At 42.1% G+C, this 19,565-nt stretch overlaps 2 protein-coding genes across 4 annotated transcripts in view; one reads left to right on the top strand and one right to left on the bottom strand.

Annotated features, from left to right (window-relative positions):
• Positions 1–137: 137 nt before the first annotated feature.
• On the top strand, positions 138–19,444 carry Jkamp (JNK1/MAPK8 associated membrane protein). 3 transcript variants are annotated; one of them, XM_087911756.1, is made up of 7 exons: positions 139–531; positions 2,932–3,005; positions 3,563–3,717; positions 6,246–6,452; positions 10,926–11,107; positions 16,128–16,204; positions 18,620–19,444. In XM_087911756.1, the coding sequence occupies exons 1-7, from the start codon at positions 528–530 to the stop codon at positions 18,836–18,838; spliced, it is 918 nt and encodes a 305-aa protein (XP_087767882.1). In that variant the 5' UTR covers positions 139–527; the 3' UTR covers positions 18,839–19,444. The 3 variants fall into 3 exon arrangements, with proteins under 3 accessions (XP_087767883.1, XP_087767882.1, XP_087767881.1); XM_087911755.1 differs by having other exon boundaries at positions 2,914–3,005; XM_087911757.1 differs by lacking the exon at positions 2,932–3,005 and having other exon boundaries at positions 138–531.
• Ccdc175 (coiled-coil domain containing 175) overlaps positions 19,268–19,565 on the bottom strand; it is a 51,729-nt gene continuing 51,431 nt past the window's right edge. The window contains exon 21 of the mRNA XM_048415453.3: positions 19,268–19,403. The gene's annotated coding sequence lies outside the window, so the exon portion shown is untranslated. The remainder of the gene's footprint in view (positions 19,404–19,565) is intronic.

Below are 19,565 nucleotides of genomic sequence, written 5' to 3'. Positions count from 1 at the left end.
GGGCCCCAGAGGCTCGGCCACTCCATGGGGGCGGGGCCACTAGGTGGGGGCGGGGCCTTGCAGACTTTAATCACACGGCGGGGGCGGGGCTACTAAGCCTTATCTAGGAAACGGGGGCGGGACCTCTGGGTCCAGTCTAGGAATCGCTCCAGGCGGTGTAGACTTGACCCGGTTGGAGCCCGGACCTCGGTTCCGGCCCTTGCCCAGAGGAGGCCCGATGAGTCTGAACCCGGAAAGGGTGGAGCCTCTGAGCTCAGACCCGGAAGGGACAGAGACGCTTCCGAGCCTAAACTAGGAAACCGGGTTCCTGGGATCTTAGGCCGGATCGTCCACCAAGTGTATTTCAGTCTAGCGGAGACTGTGCTGCTGGGGCGGGACTGGGAACCTAATGTAGCCGGGGCGGGGTTCCACCGCGATCGCCAGGCTAGCGGGAGGCGGAGCGGCGGGGAGCGCTGTGGCCCGGATGTTCGGGTGCTGCGTTCGGACCGGCTGATCCCCGGGCTTCTCTGGAGAACCTAGTGTGGCCAATGGGTAAGTGGTCGCTTAGGCTGCGGGGTTCGGGGGAAGATCTCAGTCTTCGTGCCTACTGCTTTCCCACCTCTTGCCCCGGGCTCGCCTCCGGCCGACAGCTGTCTCGCGTGGCGGGCACCCTTGTCCTATACTGCCCTGTGCTCCAGCTCTGACTTCTCCCGGGGTTGGGATGGTCTGCTCCCGAATGGCTGGAGATGACCGCGGGGGCCGTGTGCAGAAGGAAGGGCTGAGGCTTTGATGTGCTCTTCCTATGTTCTTTCATTCATTGCTTTGTTTCTTGTCCAGGAAAGTGTTCCTAATGGTTGATTTGAGAATTAGAAGTGCGGGTGTTAGTGCAGCGCAGGGAAGCGGAAGCAAATTGACACACAACTTGCTATTTCAACCTCAAGTGTAAATTTTGTTTGTTTATTTTTGTTTTTGTTTCTTGTGGTTTTTCTGTATAACCCTGGTTGTCCTGGAACTGGGCTCTGTAAACCAGGCTGGCTCGAACGCAGAGATCCACCTGCCTCTGCCTCCCGAGTGCTGGGTTTAAAGGTACACATCTGGCATCAAATGTAAATACATTAGAATCCTTCACAAGGGGCCAGATTTTTGCAGGAAAACAAAACAAAACAAAACAAGGTCAACATTTTAGCCATAGTTCACCAATGGCTATAAAACATAATTGTACAGATTTTTGTTGTTGTTGTTGTTAGGTAAATCAACTTTGCTTTTGTTTGTTGCACTGATTTTCAAGTCTTGGTTTTGGGATCTTTTAGATGCAAAGCCTTAACTTTCTTCCCAGAAAACCTGAATTCATTTCATGTCATGTATTTAGTTCATTATAATTCAGTTGCTATAAAAAACAAAACAAAACGTTAAGGGACTGGCTGGAGAGTTGGCTCAGCGGTTCAGAGCACTTGTTGCTCTTTCTGAGGACCAGGGTTTGATTCCCAGCACCCGTACAGCGTCTCAGGATCCTCTGTAACTCCAGTTTCTGAGAACCCCATATCCTTTTCTGACCTCCGGATCTTTTGTCCTCCAGAGGTACCAGGCAAATACATGGCACACAAACATAAATTCAGGCAAAACACACAAACACATAAAAACATAATACTATAATAATAAAAGTATTTTTTTAATATTCTAAAATAAAGAAGCATGGGTTAAAAAAGATGTCAAGTACTTGATAAAAGTGAAAATATCAAACGTGAGACATTTTAGACTGTGTTTTTCTGTTTGGTTTTCCTCGAAAATGCAAGGACAAAAAAAATTAAGTCTTCAGGAATTTGAAAGGAGAAAGGACCTTGTAACCATAATCTCCACATTGTGGGCACATGAAAAATCTGAGGAAATTATAGTTCAGTGATAATAATAAAGTGTGTAAATTGACATGTTTGCCGCCATTGTTTTGGACTTATTTCATAGTGTATGGCAGATTCTTAGAGAAGGCAGCCACACTGTCACGAGCCTATGAGGACCCTCACGCCCTTGAGCGGCTTATTCCATGTATGGTTATTGGGCAGTTAGGAGAATCAAACATTACTGGTTCAGTGCCGCCTTCAGTCATTTCTCCCGGGTGAAGTCCAAGGTGATTTGGAGGTCCTCAGGGTTTTGCTTTAGAAAGAGATTTTTATTTTCTTTTTTCTTTCTTTTCTTTTTTTTTTTTTAAATTTCCCCCCGATCTTTAAGAAATTGCAAGACAGTGATTCTCGGGTAGTTGGTTAGAAGCTCAGTGCCAGCCTTGGTGGAAATGACCCCAGCCCTCAGCAGAAATGATAAAAGCTAGGATAGTGCTTTTATATGGAGGTGAATTGATTTGTTTTAAAGACCTATGCTCTATTCTGAAATTTTCTCCTTCATCCTTTCTGTTAACATGTTCTGTTATGAACAACGAATGTCTCTGTGTGTGCCCAATGTCCCAACTGGACAACATGATATATTTTAATTAGTTTTTAAATTGTGTGATATGTATGGCACCGGGGTATGCCTGCCATGCACACATGAAAAATGACAACTTTCTGCCGTCCTTGTCCTCCCCTTTTACCTTGAGCTCCACCAATTAACCTCCCCAGGTAGTTCAGGCTTAGAATCAATGAAATTCCAAAGTCCAGTCATAGGAACTGCTTTCCGAGCTAGTGGGAAGGTTCAGGGTTAGGCGCCTGGGGCTAGAACCTGCTGTGCTGGCTGGAGACCAGTAAGAGGCTCAGAGTGAACAATAGGATGCCGGTATAATTTCCTGGAGGGTCACAGCATCAAAGAACTTAAAAGTAAAAGCATCAAGACTTGCCTTGTACATTTTTAAAGTGAGGTTGAGACACTTCTGCCAATTCAGCTGTTACCAGGTTTTTATTACTTGTAACCACAAAGGATGTTACTATACTGGCATTTGTTTTTAAAAAGCTGTCGATATTCAACCAGCATGCCTTGGACTCTATTGTGGGAAGACCCTATTATTTAAAAACGGCTCCAGTGAAATCTATGGAGAATGTGGGGTAAGTCCTATGTTAATATTATTTTATTATAAGAACTATTTATTTTGGAAACTTTTTGCATGAAGAATTTTTTGTTTTAAATGTAGTCACAAGTGTATAAGAATGTGGTATTAATAAAAGCCTTGTTTATATTGGCATGTTGATACTGTATTTAAATCTTTCTTGATAATCACAGATATTAAAAATATTTTATAATGTCTAGTTACTATTTAATGATGTATCAAAGTGTTTTGTACACTAAGTTGATATGACAACCCCAGAACACTTCTGCAATAATTTTTATATGATGTTACAAGGTTTTTCATTGAATATTAGTTAGCTGTTTTAGCAATTAAGTAGAAGTTTTCACTGAGCGTTTTGCAGACCGCACAGATGATGTGAATTTCTTGAAGTATTTTCTTTTTTAGATTTTTTTTAAATTCTTCTTGCAGGTTTTGTTTTTTTAATTTCTTAAAGCTATCCATATATACTAAACTGTTTAAAATAAAATGAGATTCCCTTATAGAATGATCCCAAAATACTATTTGTGTATAAAGCAATGCTTTTACATATTGTAGGTGTGCCCAAGAGGACAGAGGACCAATGCACAGAAATACTGTCAGCCTTGCACAGAGTCCCCCGAACTTTATGACTGGCTCTATCTTGGATTTATGGCGATGCTTCCTCTTGTTCTACATTGGTTCTTCATTGAATGGTACTCGGGGAAAAAGAGGTGAGCACATTCTGATTGTACCTGGATGGACTAGTTTTGGAATAATGATTTCATAGATTGTGATGCTGAGTGCATGATCTTATACTAACCTATACCCCTAGCCTGACTGTCCGTTAGAAGAATAATTACCCTTCACTTGTTTCAGAGGGACAACCTGTTTTGTTTTGTTTTTTTTTTCTGAAATGAGAAAGAAATGGTAGGGCCTATCTTAGTAGGTGTTAATGAGACTCTGCTAGAGACTTTTATTTCTCAAACATACTGAATTTCTGCAAGAATTGGCTAGGATCACAAGCTGTTACTGTTTTAGAACAAATACTTTATAACTTAATTTAATGCTAATGGCTGAGTATAATTATGAGAGCTGACTGCTAATATATTTGTTGAGCAGTGTATTTTATGTTTGGAAGATCAAAGGAAGAGAGAGAAGAAGTGGAGAGGACAGATAGGTCCGTGATGATAATATAAATCCATCTTAGGGATGTAGTGCGATTCTCTGTTGTCAGCGTCTGGAGCCACAAAGAATGGGGCGAGAAATTATGCCTAATAGGATCTAAAAGACTTAAGAAATGCTAAAACAGTTTTGGTAGAAAAAAGATGGAGGGATGGCAATGTGATCTGAAGTGGCCAGGGTGGGGGTTCCAAACGAAGGGAAGGTAGTGATGAAAGTGGGGGGCCAGCATGCAGAGGTTCTTGACGAGCTTGTGCCTGGTTCTTCTACAGGGAATGGGGTGGGAGGGGTGGGAGCAGATTCTTCTTCAGGTGTCAGCTTTTGTCCCTCTGCTCTTGTGAGTTTTTCCTGCGTTGGTCTTTTCACTCTCTCCAGAACTCTTCACTGCCTGGCTTTATGGAGGCAGAAGGGTGTGTGGTGTGGCTGAGTAACAAGCGCTGAGAGTGGGCTGGATCCGGCTGGATCTGGAGGCCTGGGGCGGGGAAGTCTTGGGACAGTTCCTAGAGCTGGGGCCTAATTCCAGGCGGATGCTAAAGAGCACACGGTTTTCCGCACAGATGAAGTATGTCTTGAGGGAGAGGACGAAGCCTGCCCCTATGTGTGCAAAGGAACTTGAAGCAGTCTAGCGTGGCCGAGGAGTGTAAGGCGATGTGGAAAGGGGCGTCCTTTTCTGAAGTGCAGGAGGGCTCCTGAAGTACTCAGTGTCCCATCAGGTGTAGTGACACAGATCAGTAAATGCTCCACGACTGTGAGGACATCCAGGAGCACACACACTGACAGCTACAAGGTACACAGAGAATACAGTCCTGTGGGACCACCATCATGTATGTGCTCCTTCGTGGAACGAAATACTATGCAGTGCATGAGTTTTAGAATCCACTTATTTTTGTAGATCATGTGGCTGACTGTAGATGAACTGAAACATGATGAAAAGATTCCTGTCATTGGGAATTAGATGTGGTTTTTACTTTAAAAACACGAATTATATACAAAGCCTACAAAGACCAGATATAGCATGTGCTTTTCTGTACTTGTGCTTCAGTGTTATGTCTGTAAAGTAATCCAGTTCTGCTGATTAGCAGCGCTAGTAACCCTCACGAAATAGCTGAAGTCTGGAAAAAGCAGGACATGAAGTCATCTCTGAGGAGTCTTCTCTTTCAACAAGTGAAAAGGGACTAGAGAGATCGCTCCGTGGTTAAGAGCACTTGTTGCTCTTGCAGAAGACCCAGGTTTGGTATCCAGTGTCTACAACGCGGGTGGCTTACAACCGTCTGTAGCTTCCGTCCCAGGGTGTCTGACCCCCTCATCCATAACTCCAAGTCTAGTGACTCCAACACCCTCTTCTGACTACCACAGGCACCAGGCACTCACTAATAAGTGCGTGTACATACATGCATATACATAGGTTATTCATGAGATTAATCAGCTAGCTAATTAACTAGGTACTTACACTTAGATATTAATTGACTAATTAGCTAAATAATAATTATTCAATTAATTAATAATCTAGATAATGTTTTGAGACAGGATCTTACTTTGTAGTCCAGGACAATGTATAACTTACTCTGTAGCCCAGGCTAGCCCCAAATTTGTGATCCTCCTTTTGCCTAAGCCTCCCAAGTGCTGAGATTGTAGCCTTTAGCCACGACCCCCTGCTAGACTAGAAATATACTGCTTGCCTCCGTGGAAACTGGAAATGGTGCATCGTGATGCAGACTTGGTGGCTGCTGAGCTTGCCCTCTGCTTTGTAGATGGCACCTTTTTCCTGTGTCCTCACATGGCAGAAGGGACAGAGAAAGTTCTGACCTCTTCAAAAAACTTCTAATCTCTTTCCTGAGGAGTCCACAACCCTGACCTACCCACATTATCACACTGAGAGTGTATTTCAGTATAAGAATTTTGGAGTGGACAGACCTTCGGACTGTAACAACAGGTTGAGGTGCTGGCGTGTGTGGCTTGTCTGATCTTTGGAGAGTGTAGCTTCCAGATCGTAGCTGAGACATTTAGACCCTGTCTCCTGAGCTGTGCGCCCCCTCGACCGAAGCCTGGCTGGGCTAAGCTTGTGCCCCTGTCTCCCCAGCTCCAGCGCTCTTTTCCAGCACATCACTGCACTGTTTGAGTGCAGTATGGCGGCCATCATCACCTTGCTCGTGAGTGATCCGGTGGGCGTCCTTTACATCCGTTCCTGCCGAGTACTGATGCTGTCTGATTGGTACACGATGCTCTACAACCCGAGTCCAGATTACGTGACCACAGTGCACTGCACCCATGAAGCGGTCTACCCGCTGTGAGTATTTCTTTAGACCACTGAGAAAGAAACGGTTGTAGATTCCATTGATTGCGACAGAGAGGTCATTGTAAGCTTCTGGGTATGGGAAGAGATAGTAGAAATTGTTTTTTTTTTTTTTTTCTCTGAAGGCATACAGAGAATAACAGGAGCAAACATTATTTTTCTTTTTAAGACATAGTCTCACTATATGGACGAGACTGTCTTCAATCTCATTATCCTGCTTCAGACTCTTGAGGCCCAGGATTCCAGATATGTACTGCCGTGCTCAGAGAGAGAGAGAGAGTGGGAGACAGAGAGAAAGTTTGAGAATAAGCAATAATACACCTCAGGTATGTTAGGGCCCTACCACTAAACTGTATTGTCAGCCCAGAACATCTTAATGAGAGAAGGGGACACATTTTTTGACATAAAAAACAATACATGCACTTACATGCACACAGAATCCTAGGAATATAATATTTGATTTAGAGGAATAAAAATGTGGGCCCTGGAAACAAAAAGAGCCTGGGTTTGATTTCTGGGTCAGTCAGTTGCACTAGCATGAATAAGATAACAATGTCATCTAATTCCAGGCTTTTCATCAGTAAGTGGGGATGATGTCTCTCTCATAGGGCGCTGTGAGGATTAAATGACACCGTGTGTGTTAGATGTTGTATGTCCTGCCCATGCCGGTGCTCAGTGCAGTTGCTGTTATTTTAGGATTTGGTTAGTGTTTTGCCTTTTTTTGTGGTTTTGCAAATGAGTGTAATCTTCATCGGGTTGCTGTAGTTCATGTATGTGAATGCACCCGCCTGCCACCACATGCACGAAGGTCAGAGTACGGCTTGCAGGAGTTAGTTCTCTCCCTCTGTTGTGTGCTCCTAAGGATTGAACACAGGCCATCAGTTTTGGTGGCAAACATTTTTACTCCTGAGCCATCTTGCCAGCCCAGAATGCTGTTGTTTTCTATCCTGGTCAGTGGGATATGAGCGGGGGTGGGGGGGAGAGATGGGGGCTAGGGGGGGGGTGTCCCCTGATAAACCTGGAGGAGGAAGAGGAATGGAAGGAGCAAGAGACAGCAAGACAGGATTTCTGATCAAGCCGCACTTTATTATTTCTCAGAATGCAAGAGGGAGGGGAAAGTGTCAGGTCTGAATTCCAGCTGATAAGTAAATACTGAGGGTCTGTGATTGTTGACTAACAAAGGAAATGCTAATTGTTTCTAAAAGCCTGGGGCCTGCAGGTCTCACTAGGAGTTAAGATACCAGGTTGATTTCCTAGGCCTGGCATCTACCCTGCAGAGGTAAATCTTACTTGTGAACTTAAGATGGCTGTAAACAAAATACAGATCTCAAAATACAGGTCTTTGCTTCTGGCAGTTTTCAAAAAGAAAATTGATAAGATTCTGTGCACTATACAATAGACTTTCTTTAAATTATTGGCAATTTGGTATGCTTTTCTTGGCAAAGGTGGAATAGAAAAGTTATTGTTTTGTTGGAGTAAACTTGCTCATTGGGCCAAGTTTCCAGTACATAATGTATTCCATGAGATTAGTTTTTGATCGGAGCTTTTTTTTCTCTAAAGACTTTTTTATTCTTTATTTTATATATACAGATGTTTGCCTGCATGTGCATATGTGTACTGCATGTGTGCCTATAGCCCACAGTGACCAGAATAGGGCATGAGACCCTCTGAAACTAGAGTTGCAGGTGGTTGTGAACTGCTCTGTGAGTGTTGGGAATCGAATCCATGTCCTCTGCTTAACTGCTGAGCTATCTCTCTAGACCCATGATAAATTTCTTAATAGCAGATTTTCAAAATGCATGTGCATATAAAAAGTAATTCTCAAGTTTCAAATATAGAAATATGAAAATCTTTTTTACTGCCAAGCTTTATGACCTTTAAATTACTTTTGCATGCATCTATGCAACTATATTTTATAAAAGCTAATAATATCCTCTCTTGATTTATTGAATCATAGAACTGTAACTCTGCTTCAAGTGTTTATTGTATACAATACTAAGAACTAATAGAATTTGATCTTTTTATATAAACAAGAATAGAATTGAGTAGCATTTAAGTAAGACATGTACTCATTTTATTTAAAATTAAATCAGACACATATACTACTAGTTACATAAATGGTATTTATTGTAAAAATATAAAATTAGAAGGAAAATGGCAAATAGATGCCCTGAACCCTCCTTCTGTGACCATAACAGCTACTTCTAATTTAGAGTCTGTTATCTTTTAAATTTCTAATGATAATAACTAAATTAATAGGAATTGTAGAAGTTTGTTAATTCAGAATGGACACAAATAACAGTATTATAAAATTATGGGGTAGGGTATCAATAAGGTATCCAAATATGGCTAGCTTATCACCTAAAAAGGTAGTTGAGTTATAGGTGATTATATAGGAGACTGCAGGTTTGCTTTGTGCTGATAAAGTTAATTACATATTCCAGAATTTTCTCTAGGTGATTCAGGCTGTCACTACTTTTTCTTGTTTTGTTGCTTTTGTTAGTACTAAATCAGATGAAGTGTTAATATACACACCAGGACATGTGCACACATAACAGTAATGAACTTTAGTAAAGATTTACCTTTATGTGTATTTATGTATGTGTGAATGTATGCCATGTGTGTGGTGCCATCAAGCTAGAAGAAGGTTCCAGGTCCCTTAGAGAGGAGATTACATTTGGTTGTAAGCTGCCTGACATGGGTGCTAGAACCGAACTTGGATCTTCTGTAAGAGCTTTCTACCATTTTAACTGCTAGCTATCTGTCTAGTACAGGTAATTTTTAAAAGTCAAATTCTAGGGCTGGAGAGATGGCTCAGAAGTTAAGAGCATTGCCTGCTCTTCCAAAGGTCCTGAGTTCAATTCCCAGCAACCATATGGTGGCTCACAACCATCTGTAATGAGGTCTGGTGCCCTCTTCTGGCCTGCAGGCATACACACAGACAGAATATTGTATACATAATAAATAGATAAATATTAAAAAAGTAAAATTCTAATCAAATCCATAGTTCAAACTACTTACCTAAATTATGAAAAGTTATTGTCTTTTTTGTTTAAACTTTTACTACTTATTCTTTTAATTGACATATCAAATCATACTAATTGAGATACCTATTCACATGTATCTGTAGATGAAAGTTTCTGTCCCACCTGGTCCTGTAGTGAGTGATTCAGTCCCAAATAAACACACAGAGACTTATTAATTTTAAACTGTTTGACCTATTGCTCAGGCTTATTACTAACTAACTCTTACAACTTAAATTGACCCATAATTCTTATCTATGTTTAGCCACATGGCTTGGTACCTTCTGTCAGTAAGACATTCTCATCTTGCTTCTTCTGAGTCTGGTGACTGCGTCTCTGCTTTTCCTCGGTCTAGAATTCTCCTAGTCTGGTTGTCCCACCTATACTTCCTGCCTGGCTACTGGTTAATCAATACTTTATTAAAACAATACAAGTGAAATCTTTACAGTATACAAGAGCATTATCCCACAGCATGCTGTGTGTTGCCTATTTTCATGGCTGCGTAGTTTCCAGTATGAGTTTACGATAAAATCAACTATTTTGCTATTGTTGAATATTTTGCTTCTAAGTTTTCTTTATTATAACTCACCCAATAAATCCAATAAACAAAAAATAGTAAAGAATTTTTTTGTTTATTCTTGATTGTTTCTCTGATAAACTCCTACAAGTAAAACTTCTGGGTCTGCAAATACAAACATTTTGAGCTGGGAGAGGGCTCAGTGTTGTGAGGACATGGATTCAGATCCCTGGTGCTCATGTGGAATGCTGGGTGAGGCAGCCTGAGATACCACTTCAGGTAGGCTGAGACGGGAGGCTGCCAGGGGCTCCGCAGCCATCCATTGTAGCCAGTTGCTGAGCTCCAGACTCAGTAAGAGACCCTGTCTCAAAAAATACAGTGAACAAAATACACCCACCACATGACCCTGGTACCTGCGTGGATTCACATGTCTGTGTACAGACATGTAAAATGCCTCCCCAAATAAGTAAAATGTTCTAAAATATATAAACATTTTTAAAGTTATTATTTAAGATGTATTTACCTCATTTTATGTGTATGGGTATTTGGCTTGCATGTATGTCTGCATCATATGTGTGCAGTGCCTGCTAAGGCTGGACAAAGGAGTCAGGTCCCCTGGAGCAGAAGAGTAGAGGATTGTGAGCTGCCTTCGGGGTGCTGGGAAATGAACCCAGGTTCTCTGCAAGATCAGCAAATATTCTTAAATGCTGAGCCATCTCTCCAACACCATTTTTAGGATTACTGAGATATTTTCAAATAAAAAAATAATAAAACATGTATGTGTTAGCTTGTGCCCCTTTTTGCCAGTCTCAGTATCTTAATGGGTAGACTTATAGTGTTTTTAAGCCTTCTTTTAAGAACTTTGATCTAAGACCATCAAGGGTAGAAGTATGTTGCACAGATCTTGAGACATCCCTCATTTTGCAGGTACACCATCGTGTTTGTTTATTACGCATTCTGCTTGATGCTGATGATGCTTCTCCGGCCCCTGCTGGTGAAGAAGATCGCCTGTGGACTAGGGAAGTCGGAGCGGTTCAAAAGCATTTACGCCGCTCTGTACTTCTTTCCCATTCTGACTGTGCTGCAGGCCGTGGGCGGAGGCCTCTTATGTAAGTTTGCTAAGTGAAAAATCAGTGTTCTCCTCCCAACTAAAGTTCACAGATTTTTCTCTAAAGTCATCCTTTAACCTTTGAAGGCAAGCCTTGCTGAAACATGGTGTTATTAAAAACAGAACAGACTAGAGTTTCTCAACAGAATGAGGCTGAAGGTTGTAACTAAACTGGAAGATTTAAAAATCCTAGTATGAAAGTTTAAAAAGTCTCTTTATATATACAGTAGATGAAATTTTATGTTGGCAATAAGTTTTGTGTTGTCTTAGATTCCTAAGGTCCTTTATAAAAATCTTTTCTATAAAGTTAAAAGGAAGTCTGTGTGTTAAGATAACCATTCATTTAGCAACTCTTGAGGTTGGACTGTATCTCAGAAGGACAAGGGTAAGTCATACATAGTACTAGGAGATAGAGCACACACTTTCCAGATAGCTGAGGAAACACTGGCGGCGGGGGTGGAGGGGCAGAGTGGGGTTACTTTTGAATACATTTCTGTTTTCCATAAACAGTGCGTGTTGACTATGTTTTTTCTAAGGCGTCTTCCCAGAAGCCAAGGACAAGCCTCTTGGCCCAGATGCAGGCAGGGATAGGGATTACACAGCTTGATAATGTAACTCGCTTGCAGTGCCTGAAAACACAGGCGCCATCCAGCCCCAGCTGGATGTTAGTGTGGGCCCCCTTCAGTGTTTGCCTGCTGTGCCAGACAGCTGTTCTTGCTCTAGGCCCTGGAGTTTAGCGTATTGGGACTTTATTAGTTTTTATCCCTGTGATAAAACACCATGACCAAGGCAACTTACAGAAGAAAGAGTTTATCTAGGCTCGAGGTTCCTGAGGATTAAGGGTTCATTCAGACAGGGAATTGTGGCAGCAAGTGGCAGATATGGCGGCAAGAATAGCTGAGAGCTCACATCTCAAACTGTTGTCAGGAAGCAGAGTGAAGTAGAAATGGCTTGGGTCTTTAAACTCTCAAAAGTCAGCCTCCAGTGGCACACTTCCTCCAACAAGGCCACACCCCTTAAGCCTCCCAGGTAGGACCACCAGCTGGAGCAAGTGTTCAGACATTAGCCATGGAGTACATTCTCACTCCAGCCACCACAGGACCTTACAGGGATTTGGGTAGAAGAGTGTCGTGACCAGACTTCCATTTTAGAAATCTTCAGGATGCGTGAGGAAGTACACCGTGAAGAAGGGGAGGGAGAGACATTGCTTTTCAGGCAAATACTACCATCTCGTTTCTTCTGTAATTAATACTTTCTATTACAATAAGGAAATTTTCCTGTAGAAGCCTTGATACTTCTGGTCCTTGGACAAGATTCACTAGGAGAGCCCAATAGACCTTTCTAAGTGGGACAGCAAAAAAGAGATGAAAATTGGTGTTGTCAACCCTCAGGAGCACACTCTGACCCTGGTGGACTCAGGATTGACGTGATCAAGGCTGAGCTTATCAATAATTTGGGAACCACTGCTAAGTCTGACCAAAATATTCATGGAAGCTCTTCGTGAAGGAGCAGTTTGGTGTTGGACTTTATTCTGCCTATTTTGGGGCAAGGAAGTGTTGTGGTCACAAAGCACCTTGATGATGGAGCAGCGTGCACGGGAGTTCTGTGCTGGTGGAACCTTCACTGACGGTGTAGAGCTGGGTGAATGCACTGGGTTGAGGACCACAGGGATCCATCCCGAAGGAGACAGACCAACAGAATACTTAGAGGAGGTAGTGAGACAGCGCACACTGTTAACCAGTTACCCTGTCACCCTCTATGGGAGGAAGAAGAAAAGGACTTGAGTGGTGATGAGGAAGAAGAGACCGGAGAGGAAGACAAGGGCAGTGAAGAGAAGCCTAAGACCGGAGGTCAGGTGAGGATGACCACGGTAAGGATAAGAAAAAGAATTGAAGAAAATTAAGGATGGATGCGTTCATCAGGAAAAGCTGAACATGACCATGCCCATTTAGAACAGAGATTCTGATGACCCCTCTCGGTGAATGTGGCCGATTCTGTAAGCGCTTCTCCAGTGCCTGGCAAGGCCTCCCAGCAGTCCAGCACGTCTCTGTAGTCAGGATGGCATTCTGCGTGTTGCTCTTGGTCCCTTGACAAGCTTTGGACCTCTTGAAGAATGAGAAGTGTGATAGTGTTGAATTCTGTGTTCACCATGTGCCCATGTGATGATGTGCTGTGATGAGTTGGTGCCCACATGGCTTGGTTACATCTGTGTCATTGTTGGCTGAACATCTTCCAAGATGCTCCAATAGAGCAAAATCTTGAAAATCTCCACAAAAGCGTTGTACGGAAGTGCCTCAAGCTCATCTCTGAGGTGCCAGAAAACAAAGAACCATAAGTGATTCTGTGAGGCATCCTAAGAATCTAAACCTTGGAATCCAGGAGGAGCCCACTAAGCAATGCCTCTCTGAGCTGCTGATCTGTCTGCCATCCTCCTCGGTCTGGAGAACACGTCCCTGTCAGCATACTTCTTGCAAGAAAGAAACTGAAGTCTGTATACTCCAGTGAGAGCAAAGAGAAGCTTTCCAACTCTGCTTTTGACAACACAAAATGGATGCTTAAGTGACGCGTCATTGGCTAGTACTGGAGGCAGCAGCTTGAGATGGGAGGAGGCTGGTCTCCATGACCTAGGAGCATCAGTAACTACCAGAGGAGGAGGAGGAGGAGGAGGAGAGGAAGACGGAATCTGAGAACATCTCCACACTCATGGAGGGTGTCTTGGGTGAAAAGACTGAGGAGGTGATTGTCTCTGCCAGACTTTGTTTCATCCTGCTGCTTCATCCTTCAGGCCGATGTGGAACAGTCAGGGCCCAGGCTCATAGTGGGCTGTTTGACAGCCAAAGGGCACCTGGAGATCAACCCCAACCACCCTATTGTGTAGACCCCATAGAAGGCTGAGGCTCACAAGGTGGTCAAGGATCTGGGGCACTGCTGTTAGAGTGCTTCTGTCTTCTTGCTTGAGGCTCCCCAGACACTCTCCAGGCAAACCCATCCTCTGATCATGGATGCCTGATCACTCACAAAGATGCAGTGACAGCAGAGGAGCCCAGCATTGCTGTTCCTGGTAGTGTCCCCTGCTTGAGTATGCCAAGGATGCTTCATTTCCCCCTCGGAAGCCTGGGCCCTGTATGTAGTTTCCTTACGGCTCCTGCAGAAGGGGTGGCCCTGGCCCACCCCACTCCCTCTGCTAATGTCTAGTGTTCTTTTTCTTTTGTCCTGTGTGTCGAAGGCAGGAAAATCACCTCCCTAACCTAAGAGCAGAGTCGGGTGTTGTATTTTGTTTTGTTTTGTTTTGCCCTGAAATTAAAATGTGCAAATTAAAATACAAAATTAAAAGTAGTTGTCTAATTCCTTTAGCCCAACTTTTGGTGCTGTGTTGATGCTCTTAGGAAGCTATGGAAACCAGGAAATGATTTGGAATGCTAAGGAAATAGCCATATAGTATTGTTTCCTAAATCACAACTATTGTAAATTAGTTTAAAAAATAGTACGTAAAGTGTGACAGAAATAGATCCATTGGAGGAACATTAGACTGAAAATTTTGCTAACAAGCCTCCATATTTGGAGGATCAAACAGTTCTTATTCGTTTTGCAGTCTTCTGCATTAGTCACAGAGGGTGTGTACCAAATTCATGATTTGGAAAAAAAAATAAGTTTTTTTTTTTTTTTTTAAAGAGATATAGACATGTGAGCATAGTAAATGGGGCAGCTTCTGGTAGCAGGTACCTCAGCTCACTGGGGATCTATGGCCTAGGGAGGAAAGGGCTGGGAATGCTTAGGAGATTCTTTAGCCAATATTTCAGTGTAATCTACCTCTGACCCACCAGGGAGAACATGCTGATTCCCAGGCCCTAGCCCAGATCCAGGTGCACAAGATCTCGGGTTGCTTTACATCCTAGCCTGTAAGAACCACTCTTACTCCTGTGTCTCACCCAGTAGTACCCATCTGTCCCCTCGAAGTTGGAATTTTCTTATGAGATCATAATCACATATAGTTAGCATTGTTATTTATGTGTACTTTGAGTGAGTTTTTTTGTTGTTTTGTTTTGTAGTGGCTGATCGAGGGCACAATCCCTAACATAAAAAGTTATAGATGTTATTAACTCAATTCTAAACTAAATTGATAATTAAGGCCTACTGATAGTTGAGGCTTCTGGCTACTACATCCAAAATTACATTTGTTCTAGATATGCATTGTAGAATAATTGGAAGCTTTGTAAATTGAAGTTCTTTTAAAATAATTGTATAGAAATAATTCAGGGTATTTTTTTCTCAATTTGTCTATTTTGTGTTCCTTAACTTAGACATAGTAGGAAAGGGGAAACTAATGTTCTGTAGGGGAAGCATTTGCTTAGGGTATTATTGCTGTATTGTATTTGAAATAGAAATTAACAGAATTTTGCTAGGAAGACTACCAAGAGTATTAACTAAAATGTTGGATGACAAATAAACTTCTTTAAAGACAATGACAGCCGGGTTACTCTTATGAATAGTCTTCTCAACCAAGGCTTCCTTCTTGGCCCGTGAACAGAAAACTGAGTGTTCTCTCGATTACCTTGTTTGGGACCTAGCTCTTGTAGCATTCGAGACTCAGCAAGAGAACTTGATTCTTTTCAATTAACCTTTCAGCTGGATCAAATCTTTTAGCTTCTCACAGGTGTGAGATCAATTTACATTTTTAAGAGTTTGAGGAAGATTTAGAAGACAAATTTGTTATTGTGTGAAAATTATATGACCCTCATATATTGTTGTTGATGAAATTTTATTGGTCCAGAGGCATAGCTGCCCATTTACATGTGTCCTGTGCTGTTTGCATGACACATCTGTTGAGTCGGGGAGTTGAGATGGAGATTGTGTGATCTAGAAGGCCAAAAATATAATTCACAAAGAATTGGCTGTCAGTCTTGTCGCAGGGTGATAGGATTCAAGTCTCTGAAGTGGCTGAGAACAAATTCACAAGGGCCGTGTTTTAGCTCTGGTTTCACTTGTCAGTTTCTAATGCAGTATCCATGTTTGTTTTCCAGATTATGCCTTCCCGTACATTATATTAGTGCTGTCTTTGGTTACTCTGGCTGTGTACATGTCGGCTTCTGAAATAGAGGTAGGAAATTGCTTTTCCTTTGCTACAGTTTTAGATTTTACTTTTTCTTTTGAATAAAAATTGACAATTGAAAAGAATAGTGCATATGATATGGTAAGTACATAGGAGACGGTAAGATATAGCAGTTGATTCATTGATTCTTGGCTAATTAATGTTGCTTGTATCTCTTTCGATGAATTTTATAGCTATTTCGATACTAGCACATTAGTTCTGATTGACTCTTTGTGATAAGTCTTCTGTAATTTTTTAATATTTCCGTGGAACACCACTATAATGAGTATGTCAGTTAGGGTTACCATTGCTTTGATGATACACCATGACCTGAGCAGCTTGGAGAGGAAAGGGTTTATTTGGCTTTTGCTTCCACATAGCTGTTTATCATCGAAAGAAATCAGGACCGGAGCTCAAACAGGGCAAGTACCTGGTGGCAGGAGCTGATGTAGAGAGGCCATGGAGGGATGCTAGTTACTGCCTGGCTCCCCTTGGCTTGCACAGCCTGCTTCTTATAGAACTGAGGACCACCAGCCCAGGGATGTGGACCCACAATGGGCTGGGTTCACTCCATCAGTTACCAATCAAGAAAATGCCCTACAGCTGGGTCTTAATAAAGGCATCTTCTCAACCAAGGCTCCCTCTTTTCAGATGACTCAAACTGTGTCAAGTTGACATAAAACTAGGCAGAACAAACGAGGAACCTTATTTTTTAAATGTTTTAAAAAGTTTTACATTGTGTATATTGTCTTAATTTTGTTATAGTATATTTAAATTATTTCATTAAAACCTTTTATTTATTTGGTTGTGTGCATGTGTGTGTGCTCAAAAGCCTAAGTGTACACATGAGGGTGGTTCAGTTCTTTTCTTCTTCCCTGTGGGTCCTGGGTATTGAACTCAGGTTGTCAGGCTTGGTGGCAACTGCCTTTACTCACTGAGCCATCTTGTTCCTGATTATGTTTTGAATTCAGGACATTTTGGGCTAAAAATAAGTATTTTGGTTCATTGATAGGTAGGCCATTGTTGTAAAGTAGAACAGCCTACCATCACATTTTTAAATACTTTATTTTTAAGGATTAAGGTATTATCTGTTTACAGTATAAGCAATAAATGAGAAAAATCATATATTTGACATTCTAACTAGGACAGACATATTCATAAAACTTTTAATCAAAGTGGGCGGTTTTGAACATCTCTTCTGTAATTTTCTTTCCAATTATGTGGCTTTTAGTTTCTGTTTATCTTAAGGCAGCACAATTGCACGATTTCCATTAAGCACTTTAACAGCGCTGATTACAGAGCTCTATCTGGAGCAGATCTCCCAAGAATTTAAAAGCCCAGTTCATAGGCCCTTCCATTGCTGTGCTGTGAATCCACTGCACACGGCAGTTATAGTCAGAAGGATACTAGGGAAAACACGGTAACTCTTTTGAGAGATGGTTGTTGATGCCTCTTTTCCCAACACACTGGTGACAGTGTGAGGTGAGGCCATACCTGGAACTCATAGTGGCCTCAGATAGGGGCGATAATGGGGGAACTGAATGGAACGATTTCATGGTGACTGTTCAGCTCGCCCGGTTTGTAGACAAGCCTCATTTCTCCTTTGTAATCTTTAATCAGCATTGCAAGTGACTTAATCCGAGAAGACGGAAAATTAATTGTGACTTTTCATCAGCCAGGAAAAGATCAAGGTGTATGTTGGAGTATTTGAAAAAATCTGCACATTTATGGATGAGCAATGCTCTTTCTGATCAGCAGCTCACTCTGGTTCTCTGTCTCCAAGTGTCTGCTCTGAGGATGTTTGCGTTCTTCAGTTAGCTTTCTTCTCAGGAACTGAGTACAGGGCTCCGAATCCGGAGAAAGACACTCCAGGTCTAGATGAGCCCATGAGCAGTTTAACTAAAAGAAAAAGTTGAAGGGTAACCTCACTGTGTTTATTAGCACATTTCGATGTTACTTCTATATTGATTTGATCCTTTGAGCTTCTCTACGTCCTCACACGGCACTGAAGATGAAAAGAGAATCAGGTGATTAGTGGGTCTTTCTGCTGTCTTGAGTGTACTCAGATGGCAGATACTGGTAACGTTAGCATCATGGAGGTGAGGTTTATGAAGACGCAGTGGACCTGGACATAGGGAGCATACACTGTAGACTTCCTCTTCTAGTTCGTGTCTTTCTGAAGAAGCACGTGTTCCCCAAGTGAATAGTGATGTGAATGAGAAAGGACCAAAAGATGTGGCTAAGTGTGGCTGTTGAGGGCCTTTGTGGCCATCTGTATGGTGGGTACTCTGGGCGACTGGGCAGCTCTTGAGGTCTATTTAGCTTCTGCAGTCAGAGTCCTTGGCCATGACTAGGTGAAGACCAGTGGTCTAGCGGAGTTTTGCTAATCTGTGTTTCTCTTCTTTCTTGTACACGATCACACAGAACTGCTATGATCTCCTGGTCAGGAAGAAAAGACTCATTGTTCTCTTCAGCCACTGGCTGCTGCACGCCTACGGGATTGTCTCCATCTCCAGAGCGGACAGGCTGGAACACGACCTACCGCTTTTGGCTTTGGTACCAACACCAGCCCTGTTTTACCTGTTCACCGCAAAATTTACCGAACCATCGCGGATACTTTCAGAAGGGGCCAATGGACACTGAATATGTAATGCCAACAAACAAACAAAACAAACAAACAAAACCCCTAAAAAGTATTCTTAATAAAAAAAATGTAAAGAAGAAATGAAAATGTATTAATCACATTCTGTCCTACATGGGAGCAAGATTATCTGGACATCTTAATGCTTGTTTTTTATCCTTTGATTTAATGGACCTTGTGATTAGACTCGGAAGTTGCACAGCATCATGGTACTGTGCTATATGTATGTTATCTGTCACACTGGAAGCCCGGATAGCCATGTTTCTGTGCACCTGTGGTATTGAGTGTCTCCCAGCATCAAGTATACTCGGAAGTCCTTTGCTATGGCGTCCTTACTCCTGCCTGTGAGCTCGGCCTTCGGCTTTCTCCGCTAAGGGATCACAAAGGCAGGCGCACCCGTGGAGAGCGAGGGCAGCTACAGAAGCAAAGCGTGTTTTTTGTCAATGTCTATTTATTTTCACCAGTACAGTATTTTAGTAATATTGCAAAAATAAAGCATAATTTATATAATGAGCTTTCTGTTCATAGAGAGGCAATTTGGTTGTGGACGTGTTCAAATTATTGTTCCTGTAAAGAAGAAAACAATAAAGAGTTTATCTGTAAAATAACTCAGTGTTCTGACAATTGAGTCTTTTTCCAACAGCGCGTATGGAAGTAATTAAAATTTTAAGTATTAAGATTAATACCTCATTTGTTTACTGGATAAATACATATACTCTCATCCTCTCT

The sequence above is a fragment of the Myodes glareolus genome, chromosome 11, assembly GCF_982192425.1.
Source record: "Myodes glareolus chromosome 11, mMyoGla1.1, whole genome shotgun sequence".
Classification (NCBI taxonomy): domain Eukaryota; kingdom Metazoa; phylum Chordata; class Mammalia; order Rodentia; family Cricetidae; genus Myodes; species Myodes glareolus.
The sequence above is the reverse complement of the archived record's forward strand: the minus strand, read 5'-3'. Positions and strand labels throughout refer to the sequence as shown.